The 24,927-nt window shown below is 39.4% G+C and overlaps 1 protein-coding gene across 1 annotated transcript in view; it reads left to right on the plus strand.

The window, feature by feature from the left end:
• The window catches only part of LOC126324271 (male-specific lethal 3 homolog), a 157,494-nt gene extending 133,744 nt beyond the window's left edge, over positions 1-23,750 (plus strand). Inside the window, exons 8-11 of the mRNA XM_049994946.1 lie at positions 1,188-1,401; positions 3,841-4,052; positions 4,177-4,261; positions 22,899-23,750. Coding sequence (XP_049850903.1) covers positions 1,188-1,401; positions 3,841-4,052; positions 4,177-4,261; positions 22,899-22,977 — 590 coding nt within the window. The 3' untranslated portion in view covers positions 22,978-23,750. The remainder of the gene's footprint in view (positions 1-1,187; positions 1,402-3,840; positions 4,053-4,176; positions 4,262-22,898) is intronic.
• The last annotated feature ends 1,177 nt before the right edge of the window (positions 23,751-24,927 follow it).

Below are 24,927 nucleotides of genomic sequence, written 5' to 3' on the forward strand. Positions count from 1 at the left end.
CTAAGAATGCTGGATGCAGTGTGGGATCTTCAAGCACTGCATGTGCTGTGTCACGACAGCTGAACATTCCATATACCACGGTTTGTTGTTTCTCTTCCCCATGTCCTTGTATGTGTTTCTACAAAGTATCATTTCGCTATTGTCACTGATCATTGTGAGGGCCCTGTATGGTAGCAAAGGTTTTGTTTTAACCACCTATTTATTTCTCTGTATTTGTGTAGCGTTTTCTCCTGTGATAAGACTATATCAATTTTTGCTTGCTTTTGACATACAGAAAAATATTTTGTAATTGGATAGATAAAAAAATCTATTCACCAAGCGGCGGCAGGCACATGCAAACATATAAAAAAAAGGTTTTACATATCAAGGTGTTTAAGTCTGTGGTCCTTCTTCTGGCAGAAGGGGTGAAGAAAAAAATCGGAGAGGTTTAGGAGAAAAGACAAGAGTTTGGAAAAGTCACCCAGAACCCCGGGTCAGGGGAGCTTATCGGACAGGATGAGAGGGAAAGACACTCAGAGACTGGTCGTGTGTGTGTGTGGGGCGGGGGTGTCTATTTTTTATGAATGCCTTGTTGACTGAAAGCTTATTTTGTGACAGTCTTTGTTGCACCGATCTGCAATTCAGCATCTCTGCTATATGGTGAGTAGCAACCTTTTTTGTGTGTTTTCTCTTGCTGGCACTTGGTGAGTAGATTTTTTTTATCTATCCAGTTACATTATAGTGTCAAAAATTGATTATTTTCATCACTATATTAAAACAGTATTTTGTTTTGATGTATCACAATCCTTTGTGTTTGTGGGAAGCAATTTTATTGCATTATGAAGTAGCACAGGACATTATAGAACACCCTCCAAAACAATGAGATATAATACAAAACCAGTCATGTTATTAATTATTTACACCAGGTGCTCTCATCCATCTTCTAATAGAAAATTGCAATAATTACCATTAAATATGAAAATTCCAATCTTGCCTCTGGTCACAACTGACAGTTTCAGTTCATTATCTGTGGTGCCACAGCAAACTTGTCCTATTTCTTACTACATCAAGATATAAAATAATAAATGCTTTGTGTATCATACATAATGCTGCTGAAATATATTTTTGATGAAAATTAGTTTAGGAAAATAATGAAACAGCATTATAACCTTTTTAAACAATTATGAAATGTTTTATAATTGTTTTAGGAACACCCAGTGTCAACATGTATTCCAGATCTCAACATGTTGTAAATGCTGAAGGGAAAGGGTGCACTTTGACTAATGCTTCAGCTGGTGGCAGCAGTGAAGTAACAGAAAGCCCCAATCCCATGGGAACTCAGAGTACAAATAAAGAGTCATTTCTCCCTTCTGATCCCTGTAAGGAAGAAGCTTCCTCTGCATTCCATGATAATTTATCCAGGTAGATGTACTATTTATTTATTTACATTATTACTTTTAAAATATTAATTTATTTGTGTTTTAAGTAATTGTTTAATTATGTAATGTTTACTACCTGGCATTTTTGTGAACTCTTCTTTGCATGAGAATAGTTTTACTATATATTTATTATCACAGCTCTCACTTAAGATATTCTGATGTCAATTTACCACAAACAGCCTCTGACCTTTTGCCTACATCTGCACGCCACAATTTTCTTCATAAGGCCATTGGGAACTGTAATAGAGGTAGAGTAGAGCAACAGACACTTTTCAAGATAGCACACCTGATAGATCAGTTGAGTAGCACAGGGTCTGTACAGTTGTGGAACCTGGTCACAAGTGGGCACTGCAAGTCTGTGAACCGCAGCAGCCATGGGAGCATCCGTGATGTCATCACCAACTACGGCTCAGCTGAGTGGGGCCACTGGTTGGAGTACTGGGTCTAGTAAATGATCAAAGATCATAGCAACAGTATATTCGTCAGGACTGTCTTTCCAATACAGTTCACACCTATGGCAATTTTGACAACATGGAGGTGTCCAAAGGGTTTAGTGTTGTAGTGTCTGCAGTATTGTCACGTGACTGATCTAGCAGTGGACTCGGCAAACTCTATGAGATGACATTTCACCAGCCATATTTCCAGGTAAGGTATTCCATCACATTTGCTGAATTTGGGCTGTGTCACAAATTGTACGAACCATAGATCCTCATACTGCACATGCTTCTATTCTGCACTGATTCACTTCTTGCAGTGGCATTCCAGCTTACGAGGGGACTATACAGCAATATGAGTTACATAATTCTTTGTATTTGTGGTACATGAAGTTCAGAACTCAAATATAGCTCTCCCACAGCAATTAAATGCAACTCTCGTTGAAATTTTCTGACCATATTTAATATGCTAAACTAAAATGGTGTTCTTTGGACAAGCAGTGTGGCTGTGTGCTAGAGTGGTTGCCTGATGACACGTCTGTGGCTGGCTTCAAATCCTGGCAAAATCAAATTTTTAACCAAAGGTCCATGTTCTATGATCATTTTACATGACATGTGAAATGCAAAAAGACAGGAGAAAAGCAATTGGTAATTTTTTAATTGAACAATTTTTGTTAAAGATCTTTTATTAAAGATCAATAATTAAGAATTGCAGTTGTCATTAAAATGACAATTTAATAAGTTATTAGCACATATTTAATGAATTTTGTATTTAAATGGCATAGGTATTGGAACTGAATTTTTAAAAATACCAAAATGAGATTTGATTTAGTAATCACTAGTCCACATGCTTCGTATATCTTATGCTTCACAGAAATGTTCATAGGCCAAGCACTTTGGTTAAAAAATGTGGTTACATATGGAGCTGAGCCAAGACCACCCATGCAGTGATCGATCACTCTACCAGAAAGCCATACAGCTTGCTGAAAAATATGTACCTTGTTTTTGCATAGTAAACATAGCTGGAAAAACTTGGAAAATCAATTTTCTTGAGCATTTTTGGGAGTTGAGTTGAACTACATTGTGACAAGTATATTTCATTTCCGAACTTCATGTACCATAAATATAAAAAAATCACAGAAATCAGACTGCCATGTGGTCCCCTTGCTACACCATGGAAAGCATATGATCAGAGTAGCTGGTCTATGCTCCACATCAGTTGAACAAATTGTTGTGCATTGTTGATCTTGAGACCCTACTCATTCCCTCTCAGAGTTAGTCGTCACACATGACCAAACGCTCAGTTATTATTCAGACTAAAAATTATTACATCTAGACAGACCATACATTGTCAGTGTTGGAGTCCTCGCAACATTCCATCAAGTAAATGCTAAAATGTGGATGGTGAACTTTTATAAACTGGAGGTCATATGGCAATGTTAATATTGCTCTGTGAGAACTATAAATATTATATATGCCTTTATTCTATGTCACTTCCAGTTGGTGTATCCATTCCATTGATGTATGACACTGAAATGCTTGTACCCCTTGTCGCACACTGTAAGTTATCTTGGGATGTATAGGTGTACTGCAGCCAGTGTCTGTCAAATAATCAATGGTCTTCTTCCCTGAAAACCTCTGGTAGCTGTTACAGGAACTGAATGTTCGATGCTGTATAGGTTATTAAAAGTCTCTTTTTTGGTTTTGTAAGCTCTGATGACTATTATTGCTTGTATATTTATTTACAGTCTCTTCTGGTTTTTTCCATCATATTATCTGATGAAATGAAATCATAAATCGATGGAAAAATCCAAAAGGGGAGGGGGGGGGGGGGTCTGTGATAGGTTAACCTACAAAAAGTAGTGACTTCAGTTTGAATTGATGGTTGCATATTTAAGGCTTGTATGGAAGCCATATAAATTTAAATAACCCACGTAGGATGACATAATTAATTTTAACTATTGTAAATTGTTCTTTTTTACCCCCAGTATCACGAGTGTCAGCTCAAAACATTCATCTCGGAGATTAATGTCTAATGTATCATCAGCAGAAGGAATGACTCAGGGAAATAGTCATTCTGCATTGAAGTGTCTGTTACCTCATCTGTCAGAATGGCAGCTAGTTCCAGACTCACTATACACTGAAAAGCCTGTTATGCCTTCACTTATCTATGGTGCTGTCCATTTAGCAAGATTGTTAGGTAAGATGCATGTAACTATTTAATAATTCTTGTAAATAATATTGCTAGAAATTATCATTTTTTATTACTAAACAGAAAGTATTTCAAATTATTTCTAAAATGGTAATTGTTTCCTATTTTCCAGTGATACTTCCAAGTCATCTTCTGAACACAAATATTCCAGCAAAGAAACATAAAATAGTATTGCAGCATTTACAGATGATTCTGAGGTATGCTTATACTTCTTAACATCTCTGATAATTAAATCTCACTAACATTTTGTGTGTGTTTGTTACTTAAATTAAAAAAAACTATTAAGAAATACTTAATCTGACACCACGTAAAAAATATTACTGCAAACAAAAATCAAACAATGGGAAGTCTAGGATGGAATGTAACAATACTATGAAAAGGAAAGTTACTACTCACCATATAGTGGAGATGCTGAGTTGCAGATACGGACAACGAAAAGACTGTCACAAATAAAGTTTTTGGTCTCACACACACACACACACACACACACACACACACACACACACACACACACACACACACACACACACGACTGAATCCATTGACTCTTTGTATTTGCCATTTGGAAAGTAGTCTTCTTTGTTGGGTTAATAAATATTAATAAAAAATAAATTTGAAGCCTGCACCAATCTTATACTCTCATGTGACTTGTGGACCTTGTATTTAAATATAAAAAAGAAGAACATAATAATGTGATATGAAGTAAATTAGAAAGATTAGATATTATGTACATTAAATAGTGATACGATTACAATGGCGGAAGTTTTACATTTAATGATATTGACCGATTGAGCTGGCCTGTCAAAATATTTGTGTGGAAAATAGAAAATCATAGTGAAAATTAGTTCAGAAAAAAATTATAGACACAGCTATGTGGTTAACAGTGACTGACACCAAAAATGAATATAATTTTGGATGGTTTCCTAAAATGCTCATATAGACAATGTGTATATAACAGGGTTCTGAAAGGTATACTTTCTATACATAAAAAACTTCCTTGAAAGAACTCTTTCCCAGTAAGTGTTCGGGAAAGCAGTGTTTAAGTAGAGTATACAAGTACATTGTCATATTGTTGAAGTAAATGACAGAGTATACTTAAAAGCAGGAGAAAAATTTCTGTAATTAGAATCCAGTAGTAAGATGGCCATACTAAGTGAGCAGCAATTTTTGTTATTTTCAGTCTTTATTTTTTAGACAAAGCACTACATCTTAATCTACATGCTTTGTCAGTTTGCAACATAGTCTCCAATTCTTTGCACACTTTTTCATTCTGCGAGTTTGAAAACATCCTCACAATAGAACTCTTTTCTCCATCTTCCCAAATATGAGGGTGAGTCAAATGAAAACCTTCAATATTTTTTTAAATATTATTTATTGTGCAGAAGTGGTACAAAGCTGTATCACTTTTGAACATAATCTCCCCCATGTTCAATGCAAGTTCTCCAGCACTTAGAAAGTGCATAAATTCATTTAGTAAAAAATTCTTTTGGTAGTGCACGCAACCACTCATGCACCGCATTGCATACCTCTTTATCAGAACGGAACTTCTTTCCTCCCATTGCGTGTTTGAGTGGTCCAAACATATGGAAATCACTTGGGGCAAGGTCTGGTGAGTATGGTGGATGAGGAAGACACTCAAAATGCACGTATGTGATTGTTCCAACTGTTGTATGGGCAGTATGGGGCCTTGCATTGTCATGTTGCAAAAGGACACCTGCTGACAGCAATCCACGTCGCTATGATTTGATTGCAAGCCGCAGATGATTTTTTAGGAGATCTGTGTATGACGCACTGGAGACAGTGGTTCCTCTTGGTATGTAATGCTCCAAAATGACGCCTTTTTCATCCCAAAAGAGTCAGCATAACCTTCCCTGCTGATGCTTCTGTTCGCAACTTCATTGGTTTTGGTGATGAGGAATGGCGTCATTTCTTGCTCGCTCTCTTCATTTCGGTTTGTGGAAGTGAACCCAGGTTTCATCCCCAGTAACGATTCTTGCAAGGAAGCTATCACCTTCTCGTTCAAAGCTCCAAAGAAGTTCTTCAGAAGCATCAACACGTTGTTCTCTCATTTCAGGAGTCAGCTGCCATGACACCCATCTTGCAGACACTTTGTGAAACTGGAGCACATCATACACAATGTGGTGTGCTGACCCATGACTAATCTGTAAACATTACGGCAGTTTTCCTTCACTATGGCTTCAACTGCTACAATGTTCTGTGGATTCACACCTCTTTGTGCCTGACCTGGACGAGGAGCATCTTCCACTGAAGTCACACCATTTGCGAAATTCCTACTCCATTCGTAGACTTGCTACTGTGACAAACATGCATCACCATACTGAACCTGCATTTGTCGATGAATTTCAATAGGTTTCACATCTTCACTATGCAAAAACCGAATAATAGAATGCTGTTCTTCCCTGGTGTAAGTTGCAGGTGGGACGGCCATCTTTATACTGATACTGAGACGGTATGTGTACATCTGCACTATGCTGCCAACTACAGGCCATTCTGCACGCTGTTTGTAGCTTGCTTACCAACTTGCCGGATAACGGTGCGAAATTTCGATTTGTTATTACAAATTTAAGGTTTTCATGTGACTCACCCTCGTACCAAGATGCACTGTTTGCTGAAAATCCTCCACCATCACATAGCATTGGTCTCACATCAGTTTCATAACAGAATTGAAAAGATGGTTGTCAGAGGTTGCCTAGTAGGGACTATGGGGAGCCTTTGGGTGATGGTTTCCCTCTGAAGTTTGTGATCTTCACCCCTCCAATCAATCAACTTGAGATCCAACGGGCATAAACTTTTTGATAAGACGTGTTTTGAATCATATCTTCCACTGCTCTGTACCATAATGCACTGTGATATGGCTGTTTTCTCTAATGAACTCATCAATACTTCCCTTCTTGGTTTCCACAGAGGCAGTTAGAAGGCCACCTGTGTTAGGCTCATCTCAGTTACTCGTGTTCCATCTTTGAAATGTTTCACCCTTCTCCTAACACTGCTGGCATCCGTGCAGACATGTACATAGGCCCTTTGAAGTATGAGGTGAATTTCAATAGCAAAAAGAAACATTGCTAGTGCCCATTTTGAAAGTACTATCTGTGGTTATGTGATAGACAGTAGTGACATTAAAATATGTCAATGTGTGTTGTAAATTCTGCCATTTCCAATCCTGCAGTGGTTTCTGTTATGTTGTTGGAATTGTAATTTTAACAATAAGTCACTCAAGACTTTTAAGTACGGCCCTTGTAATATAAAAAATATACCTTGGAGATAAACTGACACTAGTGTTAATCCTCGGCATTCCAGTGTAAAAGTTGTCGCAGAATCAGCTAATTAAAAAATCAATGCAATTGGCATGTTTGTTTATATGTGAAACTGAATTCAGAATTTTCAGAAATTGCATTTGTCAGATTCATATGCCGATGTGAGATTCTAGATTTGCATATTTTACTGTTCGTGTTGCTTCTGTGCATAATTTTTCATTGATTGCATCAGTACTCATTTGTATTGTGAGACATTGTGATGTTTTGAACATTTGTGAGTTCCACAACAAAGTCATACTGTCGTAGAATTTTCAGACCAAAAGTATAAATTTGAAAATTTTTGGAAGTTCAGTGTGTTGGTGATTCATATTTACTGCCAAAGGGTAGATCAATCTGAATTTCGGTGTGTATTGGTGCAAATAAATGGAAATTTTTTAGAATTTTTTAAGTTACCACTGTCCTGTGCATTGACTAATATGTAGCTAGTTGGTGTTTGTGATTTAGAAACAGTAGCATGTTTTACTAACATATGTGTTACATCTAGTTTTCCATTTCAAGGTGATATATTATCTAGTTACCATAAATTTATTTTATTTTAGAGTTCGTTAGTGAATGTAATAAACAACAAAAAAATTTAGAAAATTATTAATTTTTACCACAGATTTTTCTGTTGCCTGACTGTGTTACACTGATCTCCCTGACCAAAATGTATGAGATACTGTCTTCACTGAAACTAAAACTGAGCCAGTGTGAGGATTTCTGGCAGCAAGTATCGTAGATGGAGACTCATAGACAGATATAGAAGTAAATTCGGGTGTGCCCCAGGGAAGTGTGTTGGGACCTTTGCTATTTATGTTGAATATTAATTACCTTGTGTACAGTGTTAATAGTGACCTCAGACTTTTTACAGGCAATGCAATCATTTGTAGTGAAGCTCTGTGTGAAAGAAGTGGAATAAATATTTTTTCAGATGACGGCAGTTTGGAGGCAGTCTGGCTGTGGGCTATAGACAGGTGTGAATGCACACCAATGCAATCATGATGGATAATGGTGACACCTAGAAGGTGATAATCCAGTTACATGAACTGGGTGTCAGCTCTCGTTGCTTCTCCTTATTTTGAGCTGAATAATTTATACAGCACTGCAGATGACACTGCTTCCTCCATTATAAAGCTAGTACTGCTTCATGCCCTATTGGGTAATAAGCCCTTGAAAGCTTTTCGTAGAAAATATCATCTAGTGTTGCAGGAAGTGTAGAATCATGTTTCACAAGAAAAAACCACTAACTTTACCTCATATTTTCAGGGGAAAAAAACGTATAATTAAAACACCAGCCTCAGCATTTGATACCGTGTGAAAATTTGGGCCACAATTCTGACAGCGCACAGCTATGATCTCATGAAATCACAGATTTTAAACGTTCATATGTAGTGGTTGTTTGTAACTTGATCTGCTCCACTGCAGTCATGTCATGCCCAAGGCCAAAGTACTGTACAGCAGAGGGACAACCATCATATTCATGGGATAGTAAACATGAGGGGCAAGGTGAAAACAGCTGCCCAACATGTTTCAAAATCATATTCTGGAGCTTATTAAACATGATTTATAGTAAGAAATACAAGTATGTAATATGTCAAACTCGCACATGTATGTTCAGTATTGTTTTAACAATATTCTTTTATTGGCAATCTGCAGCTGTGTGTGTGCCTCAGAGTCAAAATTAATAAACCTAAGCAACTGAAAATTGTTAGCTGTGAAGTATTGGAAGTAACTATTCTTTGAAACAGTGCATTTGCAGTAGCTATCACCACACCTTCTGCTTGTGTTGCCCCAGCAAACATTACGTCTTAGCAAAAATAATAGTAATCATCATTAGAAGTCCCTGAAACCCAACATGACCCAGGAACAGTAGGGAGACATACCACAGCCCCAAGGAGGGTCAATGTTAACATGTCTGTAACACAAGTACATAAAATTCATGTAAAAAATAGATTTTTATAGTTGGATAAATATTAATCACAACTTCTCAGTTTCAGTAGGTTGAACTGGTCTGCAGTGTCACTCTCATCTTCAAAGAGAGGTGAATTGGAAATAATTTAAACTGACCAGTCTTCCCTATTGTGATGTAAGGTGGTGGTAATTTTCTATATGCTCTTCGTGGTCTAACCATAAATAAAACACCTTGTATACCTTTACACCTTTACAAATGTGTGCTTGTGTCTGTGTATGTGCGGATGGATATGTGTGTGTGTGTGTGTGTGTGTGTGTGTGTGTGTGTGTGTGTGTGTGTGTGTGTGTGTGGGCGCGCGCGCGCGCGTGAGTGTATACCTGTCCTTTTTCTCCCTAAGGTAAGTCTTTCCACTCCCGGGATTGGAATGACTCCTTACCTTCTCCCTTTAAACCCACATACTTTCGTCTTTCCCTCTCCTTCCCTCTTTCCCGATGAAGAAACCGTTGGTTGCGAAAGCTTGAATTTTGTGTGTTTGTTTGCGTGTCTATCAACCTGCCACCGCTTTCGTTTGGTAAGTCATATCATCTTTGTTTTATATATATATATATATATATATATATATATATATATATATATAAAAACAGAAAGAAACTTCCACATGGGAAAAATATATTAAAACAGCCATGGGTACCAGGATGGCCCCCTCGTATGCCAACCTATTTATGGACCGCTTAGAGGAAGCCTTCTTGGTTACCCAAGCCTGCCAACCCAAAGTTTGGTACAGATTTATTGATGACATCTTCATGATCTGGACTCACAGTGAAGAACAACTCCAGAATTTCCTCTCCAACCTCAACTCCTTTGGTTCCATCAGATTCACCTGGTCCTACTCCAAATCCCATGCCACTTTCCTAGACGTTGACCTCCATCTGTCCAATGGCCAGCTGCACACATCCGTCCACATCAAACCCACTAACAAGCAACAGTACCTCCATTATGACAGCTGCCACCCATTCCATATCAAACGGTCCCTTCCCTACAGCCTAGGCCTTCGTGGCAAACGAATCTGCTCCAGTCCTGAATCCCTCGACCATTACACCAACAACCTGAAAACAGCTTTCGCATCCCGCAACTACCCTCCCAACCTGGTACAGAAGCAGATAACCAGAGCCACCTCCTCATCCCCTCAAACCCAGAACCTCTCACAGAAGAACCCCAAAAGTGCCCCACTTGTAACAGAATACTTCCCGGGACTGGATCAGACCTTGAATGTGGCTCTCCAGCAGGGATACGATTTCCTAAAATCCTGCCCCGAAATGAGATCCATCCTTCATGAAATCCTCCCCACTCCACCAAGAGTGTCTTTCCGCCGTCCACCTAACCTTCGTAACCTCTTGGTTCATCCCTATGAAATCCCCAAACCACCTCCCCTACCCTCTGGCTCCTACCCTTGCAACCGCCCCCGGTGTAAAACCTGTCCTATGCACCCTCCCACCACCACCTACTCCAGTCCTGTAACCTGGAAGGTGTACACGATCAAAGGGAGAGCCATATGTGAAAGCACCCACGTGATTTACCAACTGACCTGCCTGCACTGTGATGCTTTCTATGTGGGAATGACCAGCAACAAACTGTCCATTCGCATGAATGGACACAGGCAGACAGTGTTTGTTGGTAATGAGGATCACCCTGTGGCTAAACATGCCTTGATGCACGGCCAGCACATCTTGGCACAGTGTTACACCGTCCGAGTTATCTGGATACTTCCCACCAACACCAACCTATCCGAACTCCGGAGATGGGAACTCGCCCTTCAGTATATCCTCTCTTCTCGATATCCGCCAGGCCTCAACATCCGCTAATTTCAAGTTGCCGCCACTCATACCTCACCTGTCTTTCAACAACTTCTTTGCCTCTGTACTTCCGCCTCGACTGACATCTCTGCCCTTACTCTTTGCCTTTAAATATGTCTGCTTGTGTCTGTGTATGTGCGGATGGATGTGTGTGTGTGTGTGTGTGTGTGTGTGTGTGTGTGTGTGTGTGTGTGTGTGTGTGTGTGTGTGTGCGCGAGTGTACACCTGTCCTTTTTTTCCCCTAAGGGAAGTCTTTCCGCTCCCGGGATTGGAATGACTCCTTACCCTCTACCTTAAAACCCACATCCTTTCGTCTTTCCCTCTCCTTCCTGAAGAAGCAACCATCGGTTGCGAAAGCTAGTAATTCTGTGTGTGTGTTTGTGTGTTTTGTTCATGTGCCTGTCTGCCGGCGCTTTCCCGCTTGGTAAGTCTTGGAATCTTTGTTTTTAATATATATATATATATATATAGTGGGTGAGGAAAAAATTAAGTTTCTTCTAGCAAACACAAAACTAAACTGCTGCTGCCTACATCAGATAATGTAAATGAACATGGTCAGTTCAAGTGTCATGCTATTTATTATAAGATTGAGACTGAGGCAGGTTTTTATTTTATCCATCATGTAACCAACATTTCTCGCATTTACTGTTGGCTCCTTTTTCTTTTCATTTCCTATTTGGTTTGAATAAATAATCCTGTTTGGTTTTATTTCCTAATGGTAACATAAGGAGTTTGTAATTTTCCTAATGGTAACTTAAGGAGTATGTAATTTTGAAGTTACTAATCATACTAACAGTAAAGGAAGACATGTAACAAAACTTCATTGTTTCTTGCAATTTGCTCTGTAAGCTACTAACATCCGTTCTTCATAATCGGCATGGCTAAGTGTTAACCATATGAAGTAAGCACATTTTCGTGTTATAGTTGCCTGACCAAAACTAGAACACAAAATATGAATACTCCTGTACCAGGAATTATAAACTTTTAACAACTAGAACACAAAATATGAACACTCATGTACCAGGAATAATAAACCTTTAACACACAAAAGTACAACAATATTATGAAAAGAATAGATTGCAACTCACCATTGGTGTGCATTTATGTTTTCAGTCAAAATGCCTTCTTCTGAAGTAGGAAACACACACACACACACACACACACACACACACACACACACACACACACACACAAAGAAACCTAGCTCCTGCTTGTGCCCAGAAGCAGCACTACTCCTTCCCCCGACCCTGCCCTCTCATCCCTCTCCCTTCTTGCCCCATGCCACCTCCTTTCCCATGCCAGATTGCAGCTCCCATCAAGTGCAATTGGTATCCACAGTCTGGTTGCACTGTGTCAAGAGTTCGTGCTCCTCTTTTGATTACTGAATATGGGCTGAGTATAGCAATGATTTTACACTGTTTGTAACATGACATGCAAGTGAGTTTGCAGGTAGATGCCATTCCATGCCTTGATGCTTGACGAGGGTGAATGCATGCGATATTTTCCATCAGGTGATGACTGAAGTCTGATTGGTCGTGGTCAGGTAATTGTATGGAACTAGAGTCAATGAACTTGCCAGTCAGTCGAAGTACATCTACATCTACATGACTACTCTGCAATTCACATTTAAGTGCTTGGCAGAGGGTTCATCGAACCACAATCATACTATCTCTCTACTATTCCACTCCCGAACAGCAAGCGGGAAAAACGAACACCTAAACCTTTCTGTTCCAGCTCTGATTTCTCTTATTTTATTTTGATGATCATTCCTACCTATGTAGGTTGGGCTCAACAAAATATTTTCGCATTCGGAAGAGAAAGTTGGTGACTGAAATTTCGTAAGAAGGTCTCACCGCGACGAAAAACGTCTATGCTGTAATGACTTCCATCCCAACTCGCTTACCATATCTGCCACACTCTCTCCCCTATAACGCGATAATACAAAACGAGCTGCCCTTTTTTGCACCCTTTCGATGTCCTCCGTCAATCCCACCTGGTAAGGATCCCACACCGCGCAGCAATATTCTAACAGAGGACGAACGAGTGTAGTGTAAGCTGTCTCTTTAGTGGACTTGTTGCATCTGCTAAGTGTCCTGCCAATGAAACGCAACCTTTGTCTCGCCTTCCCGACAATATTATCTATGTGGTCCTTCCAACTGAAGTTGTTCGTAATTTTAACACCCAGGTACTTAGTTGAATTGACAGCCTTGAGAATTGTACTATTTATCGAGTAATCGAATTCCAACGGATTTCTTTTGGAACTCATGTGGATCATCTCACACTTTTCGTTATTTAGCGTCAACTGCCACCTGACACACCATACAGCAATCTTTTCTAAATCGCTTTGCAGCTGATACTGGTCTTCGGATGACCTTACTAGACGGTAAATTACAGCATCATTTGCGAACAGTCTAAGAGAACTGCTCAGATTGTCACCCAGGTCATTTATATAGATCAGGAACAGTAGAGGTCTCAGGACGCTTCCCTGGGGAACACCTGATATCACTTCAGTTTTACTCGATGATTTGCCATCTATTACTACGAACTGCGACCTTCCTGACAGGAAATCACGAATCCAGTCGCACAACTGAGACGATACCCCATAGCTCCGCAGCTTGATTAGAAGTCGCTTGTGAGGAACGGTGTCAAAAGCTTTCCGGAAATCTAGAAATACGGAATCAACTTGAGATCCCCTGTCGATAGCGGCCATTATTTCGTGCGAATAAAGAGCTAGCTGCGTTGCACAAGAGCGATGTTTTCTGAAGCCATGCTGATTACGTGTCAATAGATCGTTCCCTTCGAGGTGGTTCATAATGTTTGAATACAGTATATGCTCCAAAACCCTACTGCAAACCGACGTAAATGATATAGGTCTGTAGTTAAATGGATTACTCCTACTACCCTTCTTAAACACTGGTGCGACCTGCGCAATTTTCCAATCTGTAGGTACAGATCTATCGGTGAGCGAGCGGTTGTATATGAGTGCTAAGTAGGGAGCTATAGTATCAGCGTAATCTGAAAGGAACCTAATCGGTATACAATCTGGACCTGAAGACTTGCCCGTATTAAGCGATTTGAGTTGCTTCGCAACCCCTAAGGTATCTACTTCTAAGAAACTCATGCTAGCAGATGTTCGTGTTTCAAATTCTGGAATATTCCATTAGTCTTCCCTGGTGAAGGAATTTCGGAAAACTGCGTTCAATAACTCCGCTTTAGCGGCACAGTCGTCGATAACAGTACCATCGGCACTGCACAGCGAAGGTATTGACTGCGTCTTGCCGCTTGTGTATTTTACATACGACCAGAATTTCTTCGGATTTTCTACCAAATTTCGAGACAATGTTTCGTTGTGGAACCTATTAAAGGCATCTCGCATCGAAGTACGTGCCAAATTTCGCGCGTCTGTAAATTTTAGCCCATCTTCGGGATTTCGCGTTCTTCTGAACTTCGCATGCTTTTTCCGTTGCCTCTGCAACAGCGTTCGGACCTTTTTTGTGTACCACGGGGGATCCGTTCCATCTCTTACCAATTTATGAGGTATGAATCTCTCAATTGCTGCTGCTACTACACTCCTGGAAATTGAAATAAGAACACCGTGAATTTATTGTCCCAGGAAGGGGAAACTTTATTGACACATTCCTGGGGTCAGATACATCACATGATCACACTGACAGAACCACAGGCACATAGACACAGGCAACAGAGCATGCACAATGTCGGCACTAGTACAGTGTATATCCACCTTTCGCAGCAATGCAGGCTGCTATTCTCCCATGGAGACGATCGTAGAGATGCTGGATGTAGTCCTGTGGAACGGCTTGCCATGCCATTTCCACCTGGCGCCTCAGTTGGACCAGCATTCGTGCTGGACGTGCAGACCGCGTGAGACGACACTTCATCCAGTTCCAAACATGCTTAATGGGGGACAGATCCGGAGATCTTGCTGGCCAGGGTAGTTGACTTACACCTTCTAGAGCACGTTGGGTGGCACGGGATACATGCGGACGTGCATTGTCCTGTTGGAACAGCAAGTTCCCTTGCCGGTCTAGGAATGGTAGAACGATGGGTTCGATGACGGTTTGGATGTACCGTGCACTATTCAGTGTCCCCTCGACGATCACCAGAGGTGTACAGCCAGTGTAGGAGATTCGCTCCCCACACCATGATGCCGGGTGTTGGCCCTGTGTGCCTTGGTCGTATGCAGTCCTGATTGTGGCGCTCACCTGCACGGCGCCAAACACGCATACGACCATCATTGGCACCAAGGCAGAAGCGACTCTCATCGCTGAAGTCGACACGTCTCCATTCGTCCCTCCATTCACGCCTGTCGCGACACCACTGGAGGCGGGCTGCACGATGTTGGGGCGTGAGCGGAATACGGCCTAACGGTGTGCGGGACCGTAGCCCAGCTTCATGGAGACGGTTGCGAATGGTCCTCGCCGATACCCCAGGAGCAACAGTGTCCCTAATTTGCTGGGAAGTGGCGGTGCGGTCCCCTACGGCACTGCCTAGGATCCTACGGTCTTGGCGTGCATCCGTGCGTCGCTACAGTCCGGTCCCAGGTCGACGGGCACGTGCACCTTCCGCCGACCACTGGCGACAACATTGATGTACTGTGGAGACCTCACGCCCCACGTGTTGAGCAATTCGGCGGTACGTCCACCCGGCCTCCCGCATGCCCACTATACTCCCTCGCTCAAAGTCCGTCAACTGCACATACGGTTCACGTCCACGCTGTCGCGGCATGCTACCATTGTTAAAGACTGCGATGGAGCTCCGTATGCCAAGGCAAACTGGCTGACACTGACGGCGGCGGTGCGCAAATGCTGCGCAGCTAGCGCCATTCGACGGCCAACACCGCGGTTCCTGGTGTGTCCACTGTGCCGTGCGTGTGATCATTGCTTGTACAGCCCTCTCGCAGTGTCCGGAGCAAGTATGGTGGGTCTGACACACCGGTGTCAATGTGTTCTTTTTTCCATTTCCAGGAGTGTATATCTTTGAATTTGAGCCACATCTCGTCTACATTCGCATAGTCAGTTCGGAAGGAATGGAAATTGTCTTTTAGGAAGGCTTCTAGTGGCACTTTATCCGCTTTTTTAAATAAAATTATTTTGCGTTTGTTTCTGATGGGTTTGGAAGAAATGGTATTGAGCCTAGCTACAATGACCTTGTGATCACTAATCCCTGTATCAGTCATGATGCTCTCTATCAGCTCTGGATTGTTTGTGGCCAAGAGGTCAAGTGTGTTTTCGCAACCATTTACAATTCGCGTGGGTTCGTGGACTAACTGCTCGAAATAATTTTCGGAGAATGCATTTAGGACAATCTCGGAAGACGTTTTCTGCCTACCACCGGTTTTGAACAAGTATTTTTGCCAACATACCGAGGGTAGGTTGAAGTCCCCACCAACGATAACCGTATGAGTGGGGTACCTTGCAATACACAAGCTCTGTGAGCAATGATTCAAAGTCCAGGTCGTCTGTGGTGCAAAGTCAAAGCAATATCATGGGTAGGGCAGTTGTTCAGCTAGTATAATGACACATCAGTGCAGCCTTTCAAGAATGGTGCGAATATTCGATCATGCCATTGCTCACTATGATTGAGAGTGCAACAAAATTTACTAAGTTGTGTAAATAACTCAGACCCTAATGGCCAGCTGTGGTCTGTGATGATGTGCAGCAGCAGATAACCAAATCATGAAACCCTGTTTGACACAAAGGCAAAGGCCAGCATTTCTATCAATATGTTCTCGACTGACATAATTTCTGGCTAAAGAGTGAATCAATGAATTGCAGTTAATAAATAATGCTGACCATTTTATGGTGAGAGCGGCCTACAATGTCAATCTGTATGTGTGCAAAGCATGCTATTGTATCTGGAAAATCTCCAACTGGTTCATGCATCTGACAGAATACCATACTGCACTGACACTGAAGGCACACACATGCAAGCCCATTCGTGACAATCCTTTTGCATAATTTTCTGTTAATTTGGTGGGAAGAAATAAAACAAAGTGGCACTAGAAATGACAAAATTCCATTCACCAACTCTGAAACATTGGAAAGATTTCAGGATCCACGAGGCTATTATGAAGAAGTGACATCGAGAACATTACAACCGAGGACATTGGCATTGCAAGGAATGAAATAAAATAGTGAAGAAAAAAAAAGAAAACCACAGTAGCAGCTGGGATCAAACCAGAGTTGTCAAGTCAAGAGTCAGTGGGCTTAATCTCTGTGCCATGCCGCAGACAAGACAGTTGTTGCTTAAAACTTTCTCATGTCTACATGTAAATGCTTAGAGAGCGTTTTCTCTTTATTATAGACCACTCAGGCAAGATATTCAAGGGACTTGAAAGGGTCATATCTACCTGCTTCTGGTCGCGCAGTTGAGCCCAATCGGTGAGACCCTTTCCGTGCACTGCGCTTATTAATTGTAGGTCCCAAGAAGTGCTCCAGTCAACAGTTCTTGCAAGTCAGCACTCTCAAGAAACAGTATAAGTCTTTGCTGGTTTCTGGCTGTGGGATTTTCATAACGGCTTCTACTTTCTCGGGTATTGGCTATCCCCCTTCTGATAAAATTAAGTGACAGAAGAAAATATTTGTTGACTGAGAAAAAGCTTTTGACAATGTTGACAGGACAAATTTCTTTCAAATTATAAAGGTTGCAGGGGTAAAAGACAGGGAGTGAAAGGCTATATACAATTTCTACAGAAAGCAAATGGCAGTTACAAGAGTTGAGGGGCATGAAAGGGAAGCAGTGATTGAGAGAGATCAAGACAGGGTTATAGTCTATATCTGATGTAATTCAGTCTGTATATTAAGCAAGCAGTAGAGGAAACAAAAAATGGAGTAAGGATTAAAGTCCAAGAAACTTTGAAGTTTGCTGATGATGTAATTCTGTCAGAGACAGCTAAAGACTTGGAAAAACAGTTGAATGGAATGGACAGTGTCTTAGAAAGGAAAATATAAGATGAACACCAACAAAAGCAAAATGATGATAATAGAATGTAGTAGAGCTAAATCAGGTGATGCTGAGGGAATTAGACTGGCAATGGCAAGAAAAGCTTTTGTGAAGAGAATTTGGTTAACATTGAGTATAGATTTAAGTGTAAGGAAATCTTTTCTGAAAGTATTTGTGTGGAGTGCAGCCATACATGGAAGTGAAACAAGGACAGTAAACAGTTAACACAAGGAGAGAATAGAAGCTTTTGAAATGTGCTGCTATAGAATAATGCTGAATATTAGATGGGTAGATCACATAACTAATGAGCAGATACTGAATATAATTGGGGAGAACATGAAGTAGTGGTATAACCTGACTAGAAGAAGGGACAAATTAGTAGAATACATTCTAGGGCATCAAGGGATCACCAGTTTAGTATTGGAGGGAAGTATAGGAGAGAAAAATCAGATAGGGAGACCAAAAGATGAATACAGTAAGCAGACTCAGAAGGATGTATGTTGCAGTAGTTGCTCAGAGATGAAGAAGCTTGCACAGGATAGAGTAGCATAGGATGGAGAGCTGCATCAAACCAGTCTTTGGACTCAAGACAATGAAAACAACAACAACAGCAACAAAGTAATCTGTGGCTTACCAAAAACACACAAGCTGTTCTGTTACAAGCATTTAAAAATTTTGATCAAATGTTGCTGGTACTGTACTGCAATGGCTGAAAGAATGAAGATGTCATGCAAGTATGTAAAACAGAATGACAGCCCTTGCAGCCTGGAGTCAGCATTGGACTGCACTATGCTTTCACCTGGAATTTCAGAGTCCATCCCAATACATTGTGTACCTTTGCTATAGGTGAATTATCTGTGGCAGAAAGACAGAACAAAGTTGGTGGCCAACAGTTGTAAAGTCCATGGATACATGCAAAAGCCTGAGAGAGTGCCTACAAGAAATTTTTGTAGTCTTCTGATCACTGAAAAAAAGATGCTGAGAGCATGACCAGCAATCGCAGGCATATGTCAGAGTTCCGCTGTCATTTGGATAATTGTGAGCTTTATCTCCAAATTTCTGGAGATACTGACACACAGTAGGTAGCTGCTCTGCACCACTTGAGGACTAATGAGTTCATTGTTCACGTCATGGCACAGAACACAGCAACCTCCTCTTGCACACTGTCCCTCCCCCTCACCCCACTTTGGGACACCATTGGAAACAATGTAATGAGTAGTAGACAACAGAGAATACATCACACTCCTAATACTAAATCTGAGGCTGTCTCATTGTGATGAAGTTAGCAACATAAGGGGCACTGTCCATAAAAACCTCTTTGCGCTTAAATCTACATTTGTGCAATTTGTTTCCATTGCTTGGCTTGCACTTTGTTTACTCTCCCTTCTGTTTATTTTTATATCTCTTTTCCTTTTCACACTCAGTATTTTCTTTTTTGTTGTTGTTGCTGTTGTTGTTTATTCATTTTCTTCATTGTGAAATGGAGGCAGACACATCCTTTGCTAGTGTGTTGGTTTCATTCTTAACATTCTCTACCCTAGAGTTCCTATTCCAGTATCATTCTGTCTTCAGATGTTGGATGTGCACTCTTTCTCATATGTTGGATATATGTCTGAATTGAAGAAAACATCTTAACTTCTGATATTGAGCTGAAGTTGAACAACACAAAGAAAAAGAATTGCATCCAAGCATGCCAGACAATTTAAATTTATGTTAAACTGAACTCAGAATATCTATTCAGAGAAGGCACCTTCAATGATGTACTGACCCTCTTATCAGCAGCAGAAAAAAAGTTCCATTAAACATTACCTATGGAGCTGACTTTTGTTGTTTGTTCTGAGCTGCCATTGTCCACTTCATCGAACCACTGAAGAATAATGTAATACTTCTACTCAAATAAAACCACTGTAAAGCAAATGAAGGATATAAGGGAAAAACAGTTGAAGTCCAGTTTCTAATATTTTGCAGTAATTTAATTTGAAGTTAAAAAACTACACATATTAAATGTGTTAGACATACAGAAAACTTATTTAGAATAATTCTCAAGGTGTTTCTCTAATAGACCCTTAAAGTGAAGGTACACATCTTTACAATCAAAAACAATCATACACCTTTAGTGTCATGTGGTATAGGGATTTGTTTATTAACAATGAAAAGTGAAGGTACACATCTTTACCATCAAAAACAATCGTACACCGTTTACTTTCTAGAATGGGTTGCATTATATGTAACTGTTTGTCTTAGAAAAATGTACACAATTAATACATATAAAACATCACTGAAATTAATTTTTCAGTGTTTGCACCAAATTAGTCATTGTTGACTGGGTAATCTTGGGGAAAAAAGTGCATTTTCAAACAGAATTTCTTCAGGTATTGCAGGTTGGAGAGTGGAATTAAACTTAAATATGAAGGTTTTGGCTTGTTTTGACTGTGTGCATGGCAACAACACAGGACTCATTGGACGTCATTGGATATTTCTTTCTGTATTCTTTACTGAGAAATGAAGAGCACGATTAAAACTTTTCTTGGCCACACTTGATGACGTTGAAGGGAATAGTTTCTGTGGCATCTTGTGATGTGCTCATTCCAATCGCTGATTGTTTCAGTGTGGGCTTTTTGATTTAATAAATACGTAACTTTGTCACATTCCATGTAGTTGCCCTGTAATAGGAAAAGTTACTTTGATTGATTCAAATCTGTTGCACATGGATAGCTGAATAATGACATATGGAAAATCCAGGATGGAATGTTGAATAAAGACATAATTATTATTGTCCCCATGGCAAGAATCACAAAAAAGCGCAAATGAAGTACTGAATAATGATAAAAGCAAAGGTGTAACAACATTATCAACTCCTTTTTGGCTATGGTCCTGTTGTAGGTATGAAAGTATCCTTCTCCTGAAGTAAAAACATATGCAGTAAACATGTAAAAGAACATCTGTCGCTTGTAGTATACATCATTAGTGCTAACATTAGGCGCTGTAAGATTTTTCATGTATCTATGCCTAATACCCCATGTTCATGACTTCACCCAACTTTAATTTTGGCTCCACGTTTTCACTGACAGATGACTTCAGCACTCTTCTTACATAATAAATTAAGAGTTTCTAGCTGCTTAATTTCTTTATCTACTTCTTCTGCTCTACTGCTATAATTAAATTTTGCTGCAAGAAGAGAGAACTTTTTTCTTTAGATTCATTGCTTGCAGAGCAAGTATCTGACATTGGGTACCCAAAAGTAGTACTAAATTTCGTCTGAATTATGTTTCGATAACATTCATAAGAAACGGGGGAATTCTAGAAATGTCTCTGTATACATCTGGTGCAATATTTTAAGGTTTAATTCTTCAGGTAGATAAATCTTAGATGTACCGTGAAGGCTATAGTGAGAAGAACAGCCTTGAAGGGAACTTGTATGCTTTATTAAATTAGCAACAGCCTCGGCTGTCTTTTTCATGGGTCTAGTAGAATGAGTACCTCAGCTGTTAGTAAGAGCAAGAGCAGTATTAGAAAGAGATTATTGATTGTTAACATATTCTGGCTTGTTATACCATGCAAACTCATAACGGCCTTGTAACATACTGGAATTTCAATAAATTTTCTGTCCCTGTGTACATATACCTCATAGCAGTAATAGAGGTCTCCTAGATTGCTGTTTTCTTGTGGTTTCCATGGTCTTCTTTTCTCACAGGCAAAACTGAAATTAGTGAAAATAAGCATGCAAGTGTGCACTCTGTAAATTCTTGTTTTAAAGTAAATTGAACTCCCAGACTAGTATATCATGTTCATGTTTTGAAATTTTCATGAAATGCTGTTTTCTGCATTCACTATGTTCACTCACATCTAGAAGTATACCATGTTTGGGTCTTTCCTTTGCTCTTTTCTGATGAATAGCTGTAACATTCTTATTGCTTGGTTTTCTACCGAAATGCAAACTGCCTGTCTGCACGTCAGAAAATTAGATGCCATTCAACTACAGTATAGTAGCTGACCAGCTTTTAAAACAATAAACTCTGGGATTATTTTCATTTAAAATATACATGGACTCTGATTCCCCCCTCATCTCCCTCCATTTCACAGAGGACTTCATTTTTCTCTGGGGCACTTATCTTCTATACTGACTTTTTATGGACTGTGAATGGTTTTCTCTGTGTATGAAGCTGTTGGACTGTAGTGCAGCAAACAGAATCCATTGGTACTAGAATCTCAAATTTCACCAAAAGTGAGCTTTGAATCTGTTTTTCCCTGTACCCTTCAGATGTTAGTGACTAATTCTTTAACAGTGGGTTTTGAATAAAACTGAATACCTCTTTGACCTAATAGCAATACATTGTTAATTATATTATGTAGCCATGTGACTATGTGGAATTTAGTGGGTAGTAAAAACTAAAATTAAGCCAACAAGACAGTAACAGACTGTGTAACTATGTGCCATCTCAGTATACACAGAACGGTGTATGCAGAGAGAGCCTTCTGCCCATAATGTAGGAGATGGATTGACAAAAGCACGTGTTACATACATCCCACAGCCTACAGATTACTTATATTTATCCATTTTAACCCCAAATGTACAAAATTATCATGGATAAAATATTGAATGTAGACTATCATCTTTTGCTCAAATATAGAAGTTCACATTCCTTGTAAGAAAACAATAATGTCTTATTTTTGACCCATTTGTGGACGTCTACTTTTCTGTTCAAAGAAAAAAGTGTAGTGACATGGCTGACATTTCTATGTTAAATTCATTCTTCTCTGTTTTAATTAAAATTGTTTTCTCGTTTTGTAGATACTTGGAGAAAAATAGAGACTGGTTTGAAGAAAATGTGTACGAAGATAACTGCTCTCCACTTAAACAAAATGACTGATTTGCTGTATTTATGCATAGTTTCATATTTTATATTCTGTAAATAGTTTATAGAAATTGCTATTTTTAAAAACAATTGTTGAATGTTTAGTTATAAACTACCCTCACTTAAACAAAATGACTGATTTTCTGTATTAATACATAGCCTCTTATTTTATATTCTGTAAATAGTTTATAGAAATTGCTATTTTTAAAAATATTTGTTGAATGTTAAGTTACAAAAATGCATGTCATTGAAGATTTTGATCTGGTGTTTCCAGTTCAGTTGGTTGGTATTTTTCATGTTATCTCCTGTATCCTACAAAATATTGTCTCTGTTATCATCAGCCATGTATTTGACAAGAATTGTTAGTGCAAACTTCACTATGTGCCATTTATATAGTATGCTTCTGGGACCAAAGACGTGTAGATAACAAAATACGCAGACATGAATATTGGAGAGTGATTAATTATCTGCTTCTTTGATAATTATGACTTGCTTCTCAGTGGAAGTAACCAGATCCTTTAACTATGAAAGCTAAGGTTACTTTAGTTTAAGTTCCTAAGTTATTTTATTCAAGAACTATTGTGCTGTTACCGATACCTCAGACTTGCTGATTGTCAATAATAACTGTAACGTTTTTCCTTTCTGAAGCTGGAAGATTTCGACACAGTGTTTTGTGTCTTATAAGTTTGTGACAGCTGATTGTATGTACAAAAAGCCAAATTATCAGTAGCGTGCTATGTTGCTGGTGAAAGTGGATGAATCAGTAAAATACAGAATTTTACATAAAACTGGTACTCTGAATTTCTTTTTCATACAATTTCAATGGCAGCACTACTATTATAATGACAAAAACTGGATACAGGTATCCATCTGTTAAGAAAGTTAACTTGAGTGTTGTGTGTTTCATAATCATTTTTTTCTCTTAACAGTGTTTGAGATTGAAATGGGCAATCAGCCCATCGTTTATATCAAGTTGTGTGACGTAAAGAGAGGAGCAGTTGTCAGTTGAATCGCTGTGCCTATAAGTCATTTATTCAGCAAAAAGATTTAATCTGTTATGGCTGGAACACACACTGAATGCATGTTGGAGAGATCACACACCCACCTTTGTTTCAATCTTCATGTCTTTCATAGATGTAAAAGACTGCCGTGGGAAAATACTGTTAACTGCCTAACTGATCACAAAAATGTATTTTCCGTCATTGTTAAGCCATTCTTCTGTAATAAATGATATTCCAAGAATGTGATTTTCTAATAGGACTGCCTTTAATTTTTTTTTCTTTTTTTTTTTTTTAACTGATGCTCAACTTGCAGTGACAAAAAAATGTATTGAGTGTTTTTCAATTTTTTCTGTTATGCTTTAAGTTGTGGACTAGTTGCTGTGCAGTTACCACTGAGATACAGCTGCTGTTTGTATATGTATGAATATCGATATAGCACATAATTTGCCAAAAGAAAATTTTGAATTTTAGTGACTGCTTTACTTCCAGCGGAGATAGTCATTTCAACTCTGGCAGTACCTCCTATGAACCAAAACTGCAAAAATGCACCATATTTACAGCATTCTACAGTTGTAAGGATCCTGAAGAATAGTCGAACTGCATGTTCTTAAATTGAGATAGGGGAACAGTTACACCTGTGCCCATGCCGAGGCATCATTATGCATGGGTGTCATTTGCAGAACCATCTTCCAGCATATTACAGGAGCAGGTACTGGGAATATTATTTTAACACATATAAAAATCAGTTATCAGCTGCACAAAAATTTATTGGATTCACTTTTAACAGATTAAGCTGTCATCTTCAGAAGTTTGAAATAGATAAGCCAGTGTCAAATTAGAATCAAATGGTAGCATCCTTTGTCACATCACAGATGAATATGTAAAATATGCAATGTGTAGCAAGCAACAGACATACAAATCATACATAAACTGACTAGCCAGAACATTGTAATTTCTCATTCAC

The sequence above is a fragment of the Schistocerca gregaria genome, chromosome 2 (genome assembly GCF_023897955.1).
Source record: "Schistocerca gregaria isolate iqSchGreg1 chromosome 2, iqSchGreg1.2, whole genome shotgun sequence".
Taxonomy (NCBI): Eukaryota; Metazoa; Arthropoda; class Insecta; order Orthoptera; family Acrididae; genus Schistocerca; species Schistocerca gregaria.